This window comes from Nansenia antarctica (assembly GCF_963989245.1).
Source record: "Nansenia antarctica genome assembly, chromosome: 14".
In the NCBI taxonomy this organism is placed as follows: domain Eukaryota; kingdom Metazoa; phylum Chordata; class Actinopteri; order Argentiniformes; family Microstomatidae; genus Nansenia; species Nansenia antarctica.
Window position 1 is genome coordinate 16,698,284 of NC_137684.1, and position 7,500 is coordinate 16,705,783.

Below are 7,500 nucleotides of genomic sequence, written 5' to 3' on the forward strand. Positions count from 1 at the left end.
ACCCTCCCTCATAGGAGTGATAGAATTTTCACCCACCCCCCCCACCTCATTTTAAATGTGTGTTTCCAGTGTTGAGTTGATGGGCGGCTGTCTGATCTCATCCTGTCTACCGCCCTTATCCCTGATAAGATCACCCCAACACATCCTGTCTACCCCCCTTATCCCGGATAAGATCACTCCGACATGCTTGTATGTTTGACAATGATGTCCTCCTGGCCAAAGGCATGGCACAACTGTGAGACTTCTCCTACTACACATAGAGATAATGCAATATGCACTGCTGCAAGATGGTATCGTTGCATGATTTATTCAGTAGAGGAGGCTTTTCAATTTGATACACGGGCTACAGCCGAATATGTTATATTTCACCTTTTCAATTTGACAGATGGAGTATGTCACAGAATGTGATATATCACCTGTTCTTTCATGCCTGTGCACTGAGCATAATAGTCTTATTCTCCCCATTGTCTTTGAAACAGCTGAGAAGTAGCGACGCAGCTATAGCTGGCCTAAGCACTTCAGCCCCCTCAGATGTGTGTGTGCAATTTAAAAGTTATTAGCTAGACAATCCTGCCCATCCCCTACATGGCACTGTGGCAGAGCAGAGAAGCTCCTTTAGCAACAGACTATTACAACCATGTTACACAAAGGAGGACTAGGAGAACTTTTCTGCCTGCCGCAATAAAACTGCACAACTCCTCCTTCGGCTGGCTCGGTCGGGGTGATCAGAGTCATGCTGGAGGATGTTAAATCACACTGGACTGTTCTTTTTTTTGTGCAATTTTCTTTTTATTCAACAATAAGAACAATATTAATACAATTCAAAATCAACAAAAACAACAAAAGAAAAACATTAAAAGGAAAAGAAAAAGCTACTGCTGTCATGTCTCAAGTCTGTGTCAATTGCCATAGTCACTGGACTGTTCTTACTGTGTATAATGTTTCAGATGTCTATTTTATTCTATTATTCTATTGTCACTTTATTTTGGTGTTGTTGTTGGTGATGTGAGCTGCTGTCACGCTTTAATTTCCCCTCAGAGATCAATAAAGTACCTATCCATCTATCTATCTATCTATCTATCTATCTATCAATGTTAAATGTGTTTAAATGTTGAGGATATTTCACCAGGGTGTTTAATTGTTGAGGATATTTCAACCTAGTGGTGTTTAAATGATGAGTTTATTTCAGCCTAGTGGTGTTTAGATGTTGACGATTATTTCAACCTGTTCAAATGATGAGTTTATTTCAGCCTTGTGGTGTTTAAATTATGAGGATATTTCAACCTACTGGTGTTTAAATGATGAGGATATTTCAACCTAGTGGTGTTTAAATGATGAGGATATTTCAACCTACTGGTGTTTAAATGATGAGGATATTTCAACCGAGTGGTGTTTAAATGATGAGGATATTTCAACCTACTGGTGTTTAAATGATGAGGATATTTCAACCTACTGGTGTTTAAATGATGAGGATATTTCAACCTAGTGCTGTTTAAATGTTGAGGTTATTTCAGCCTAGCGGTGGATCCTAAATGGATGTCTGAATGAATAACTCCATGAAGGTCTTACTCAGAAGAGTGGGTCAAATGGTGACGGCTTTATACAGGCTGGCTGCTGAGAGCAGCTCGACACCAGAGGTAAGGCTGTTTACCTCATGATTAGGTCAGTATGATAATATATCATCTGATGAAATGCTTGTCTTATTGATGTTGACGTCAGGCGCAATCATATGTAGATGTGTGAGCAGGTGATAAGGTGCGGAGACATAGTCCTGTGTGTTTGTGTGTGTGTGTGTGTGTGTGTGTGTGTGTGTGTTGGGCTGACTGCAGAACTCTGTTCTGTTTTATGACCCATGCAGTTGCTCATACAGTACAGTACTCGCGCCAACAACGGAACCCAGTTCTTCCTGTTTGAAACTCAGGTAAAGAACCCGGTTCTACACAATTTAGTTAGCTAAATGCTAAAGACATGACATGAACTGATGGCCCGGGGTGGTCCAGTGGTCTAGCACTGCTGGTCTACAGTGCACACATAATATGTGCATTATTATGGCCATGTCGGCATGGGTTCGAATCCGGTGCGTCCCCTGCTGACATGCCCTCTCTCCCTTCTTCTGCTTACTGTCCTGTCGGTCTTCACTACATCTGTGTCAAATATGAATAGAGGACTCAAAACTACTACATCAACTGACTCATTGCACTTGAACTGCACTGCCTCTCATGGAAGCTGTACTGGACCACATGTGCAAAGGAGTCTGGGACACCCAGCACAGCCACTTGTAGTTTAACAGACCTGTAAACCGGCTTTCTTTACCTCCATACAAATGTTACCAGGGAAGGCTGATGGAGGTAGAAATCGGAGGACGGGGGGTCATTGTAAATGCATGGAACGGAATAAGGGAAAGGGTCATTCCCCTGGCTATTACTGTACTTTACAGTATGTTGCATAATTCAATTCAATAAAACTGTTTTTATTCTACTCGACTCAAGGACAATTAGGAAAGAAAACAACATAAACCTTACGGAGCGTTTGATACCGTTCCTGATTCCCTTCCACGCATTACAATGAGCCCCGTCCTCGACCTTCTGCCTCCACCAGCCTCCCCTGCCTTCCTACACGTGGTACGGAGGTAGGGGGGTACCAGCTGGGACCCATCAGAAGACGTCATGGAGGATGTAAGGGTAACCACCTCCAGGTTTAGACCCCGCCACAGCTCTCGTCTCTGGAACAACAACATATGGATCTCAGCCCCTGGAGGTCAGGTCCCAGACAGGGGCTGAGTACCAGCGTCAGGACTGCCTTATTACACACGGTGACAGACTGAGGCGTTCAGAAACCGTTTTGAAGTGGGGGGTGGGCAGGTTAGGCCTATGCTTTTGACATTATTAGATTATTATGATTCCCATACGTCCAATGGAGGGTGAAAGGGTAAAAGTGGGTAAAAGTTCATTCTAGTAGTAGAGAAAGGACTAGTATAGTTTTTTTGTCAAGAGATTCTCATCTCTCCTTTTATGAGTTTATTTGAAGTCTCTGTACACTTGACTTGAGAAAAGATGCGTTGTACCAGATTTAGCCAAAAGGGAATTTCCGTCTGTAGTTTATATGAATCTTGTCTAATGTTCCTCAATTGCAGGTCAATGCTTTAGTATACAGGCGCCTGGCAATGCAGTATGAGTTCCCACGGAGACCGCTGTGTGAACAGGCAGTGGAAAGATACCAGGGGAGACTGGTGAAGGTAGAAATTGGAGGACGGGCTCGTTGTAATGCATGGAACACGTGTTTGATACCATTCTTCAATCCATTTGGGGCGTTACAATGAGCTTGTCCTCCGATGTCTACCTCCACTAGCCTCCCCTGAAGGGTACTGGCAGAGGCCCCTGGTTGGGTGTGAGAGGATGCTGGTGAGACACACCTACTGCTCCTCAACTTTCCCATTTCTCTTCAAATGATGATCACAAACGAGGAGGCACTCAATAAACTGTAATAACGGATTGGTCTAATGTTCATGGAAATCCTGGAAGTGTATTTACATAAAATGAATAAATGATATACCCCAGTGCAACATCACAGCATGCCTGGATTAAAATGCGGTTTTATGGTTCAGAATCAATGTGTATGAGTCCACTTCGTCTGTGTCCTAATAATATAGCCTATGCTGCGCAACAGGGATCTTATAGTGGGCTTACGTGATTGATTAGCAAATGTATCGATCACATTGCGACATCAGTTAAAAGAATAGAAAGTTAGCCTACTTATCCATATATACTACATTTTGAGAAACCTCTACTCAATTAAAAACAGTTTAGATTCATAATAACGTTTACGAAAATGATTATCCATCAATATCCATCAAAGTGAATTAATGTGTCGTCGTCCTGTCTGTGTTGGACGCAGCAAACAGCACAAGTGTCGCCATTACCATCGACAGATTTTTTAATTATTTTTTTTACGCAAAGAAACGGCGCAAAACGCGCACAGATTTTGCCAATTATGATTTGATATGTGAGGTGCGGCGCCTATAATTGACTTGCGAGATTCACGGCTGTTCAAACATTGGCTCGAGAGCTCTCCAGGAATGTCAAACGCTGTTTTCTCTCCTCTCTCTCTCTCTCTCTCTCTCTCTCTCTCTCTCTCTCTCTCTCTCTCTCTCTCTCTCTCTCTCTCTCTCTCTCTCTCTCTCTCTCTCTCTCTCTCCCACTCTCTCCCCCCCCTCTCTCTCCCTCTCCCTCTCCCTCCCTCTCTCTCTTTCTCTCCCCCCCTCTCCCCCCCCTTCTCCCCCCTCCCTCTCCCCCCCTCTCTCTCTCCCTCTCCCCCCCCTCTCTCTCCCCCCCTCTCCCCCCCTCTCTCCCCCCCTCTCTCCCCCCCCCCCTCTCTCTCCCCCCCTCTCTCTCTCCCCCCCCTCTCTCTCCCCCCCCCTCTCTCTCCCCCCTCTCTCCCCCCCTCTCTCTCTCTCCCCCCTCTCCCCCCCCCCTCTCCCCCAACTCTCTCTCCCCCCCCTCTCTCTCTCCCCCCTCTCTCCCCCCCCCTCTCTCTCTCTCCCCCCCTCTCCCCCCCCCTCTCCCCCCCCTCTCTCTCCCCCCCCTCCCCCCCTCTCTCCCCCCCCTCTCTCTCTCTCTCCCCCCCTCTCCCCCCCTCTCTCTCTCCGCTCTCAGAGGCGCAGCAGTGGCTCTATTGGGAGGAATGTCTGGGTTTTGTTTAAAGTCAAGCTGCCTTCATCGCTTCAGTCTAGTACAGTCCTTCCCTTCGAGTAAACGAGACGGACAGCCGTGGACCACCGTAGGACCACCGCTATCCTGTCAAATGACAGTAAGAGAGAGACACACACACACACACACACACACACACAGAGAGAGGGGAGAGAGAGAGAGGGGGGGAGAGAGACACAGTAACTGTACGCTGAAGCAGCTGTAACAGCCGACAGATCGGACTCCGAGACCACTCTGGGATGGCTTCGTCGCGCTTTCTCACACTATCTATCGCCAAGTGTCAGCGCTGAGCGCACTTTGCCGGGATCCTAACAGTTGGGGAGGTTTGCATTTATTGTCAGTCCATCTTCTCTTCACTCCTCTGTTGTTTATTCCTGGAATAAAGAACTTGTGTTGCTGCCCACGACAGAAACAGTTATGGGAATATACAGTGTGCACTTGCTGCTTTTATTTGATCTCCAATTTTGTGCACAACGCCGTGGCGTTTGTCGAGGACCCCTCGACCCCCTATTGCGGCAGGATCTTACGGGCGCAGACGCAGGGCACCAGGAGAGACGGGTACAACGAGTTTCGGCTGAGAGTGGAGGGGGACCCGGAGACCTACCAACCCGGGAACACCTACAGGGGTATGTTTAACATGTCGTGAGTTTAGAATGATAAGGTTCTATCTCCGTTTAGAATGATACGGTTCTATCTCCGTTTAGAATGATACGGTTCTATCTCCGTTTAGGGCAGTTCAGAGATATTGAGCGTCAAAGTTTTTACATTCCATTATGTTCTGTGTGATGGAACCTTTGTATTTTATGAATTACTAACTCAAAAATGTCAACATTTTTAAAATAACACCACACAGGCATTAATAAACACCTAATGGATCGGATTATGTAAAAAACAAAATTTTGACAAAAATGGAGATAGAACCTTATCATTCTAACGTCACGATGTCGTTGACTTGTTGACTTTATTTACTCATAAGGACAACTCGGAGCCAAAGTGGCCTACACACACGACCAATAGAAGTTCAGTGCGCCGGTCACTTTCAGCGCGTAAATAATGGTGCCGACTGTTACCCAAGGCTGCTTATCAAGTCTTGAGGCACGTCAAGTCAAGTGCATTATAAGTGGGATAAATAAGTGGATTAAAAACACTCATGGTGATGATTCCAGATTGCATTGACTTTCATTATTATTTTAATTATACACTTTTGTGTTTTGGTTAAGTACAGGCTAGAGAATTGCTTGATGCAAGGTCATGCACAATGTAAAAGTGTGTATTATTTACTTCGATATGGAATATTATTATTATCTAAGTTTTCTCAAAACCCCAAAAATTATTGGCATGTGTATTCTTTTATGCAACACATTTTCTTTTTTTCCTCTACAAAGGCCAGGATCTGGATTTAAGCTTAACTAACAATTGTAGGCTACTGTAGTTGATAGCTCTCCTTAGGCTATACTGAACTATAGAAGTAAGTTGGCTGCTGTGATTAACACACTTCTTCTAATACACCCACAACATTCAGTGACTCTCTGGGAACCTCTCAAACAGCAGGCGGCTAATGACTTGTTTACTGTGCCTGCCCTCAGCCCACGTACACCAGCTCGCTCTCTCGCTCTCCCTTTCTTTCTTTCCACCTTTTTTCCCTCTCTCTCCCATTTCCCCTCACCAGCTTGTTTCTCTCACTCACTCACTCTCTCACTCTCTCTCTCTCTCTCTCTCTCTCTCTCTCTCTCTCTCTCTCTCTCTTTCTTTCCTCCTTTTTTCCTCTACCTCCCCTCACCAGCTTGTTTCTCTCTCTCTATCTCTCACCCCCCCTCTCTCTCCCTCTCCACCCTCCACCCTCCCATCTCTCTCTCTCTCTCTCTCTCTCTCTGTCTCTCTCTCTCTCTCTCCTCTCTCTCTCTCTCTCTCTCTCTCTCTCTCTCTCTCTCTCTCTCTCTCTCTCTCTCTGTGCCCCCCCCCCCATGCCCGCCAGTATCATCAGATCTTAATGCCTCCATTATGTGTTGTTATCTGTGACCCATATTTTCTCTCCAACCAAATATTTTGGTGCATCTGCACATTTTTATTTCATTTTTGAATACATTTTGTGTTTTGAAATGTGTGTATTTCAGTACAGAGCAGTATATCTATTTTATACAGCTGCAAGCCCATAAATCGGCCCATAAAAAAGATATGAGACAGACAATACATTGTGTGGGTCTGAATCTCCCTGTTTTCCCTGTTTGTTGTCATAGTGACCCTGTACGCCTCCAGCCCGTCCTACTTCAGAGGCTTCACCCTCATCTCCCTGAAGGACGGCAGAGAGGGCACCACCCAGGAGCACTACGCCGGCCAGTTCCAGGTAAGGTCTAGTGCCACAAGGCCGAAGCACCGCTACGATGTGAATTGGTGGATTGATTTGGAACGGTGAAGAGGCTATGACCGGGACTACTTGTGTCTTTATAGAAAAATAATCAACACTCTCTTTCTCGACCAATCACGATCACGTATTCATCACAAAGCCGTGGCTTTACGGGTCTTTGTCCTATATCTGACCCGTTCCGAATGAATGAATGAATGAATGAATGAATGAATGAATGAATGAATGAATGAATGAATGAATGAATGAATGCCATTTTGAAAATGCTTGTGTGACAGCAGCTGGTGAAAGCGGGAACAAGTCAGCAACCGACCAAATGTTCGGCCTTTTATACAGAAAAATTTAAATACATTTTAACGTTGTTGAAAATCAATGACACACTCGCTAGTCAAGCCAAAATATTGCAATGCAATGGATTCAGTGAGTAATCCC

The 7,500-nt window shown here is 45.3% G+C and overlaps 1 protein-coding gene across 1 annotated transcript in view; it reads left to right on the forward strand.

The window, feature by feature from the left end:
• Positions 1-7,500, forward strand: part of spon1b (spondin 1b) — a gene marked incomplete at both ends in the record, with an annotated part of 178,064 nt that overhangs the window by 65,700 nt on the left and 104,864 nt on the right. The window contains 2 exons of the mRNA XM_080544642.1: positions 5,116-5,332; positions 6,944-7,050. Of these exons, the coding sequence (XP_080400768.1) occupies positions 5,116-5,332; positions 6,944-7,050 (324 nt within the window). The remainder of the gene's footprint in view (positions 1-5,115; positions 5,333-6,943; positions 7,051-7,500) is intronic.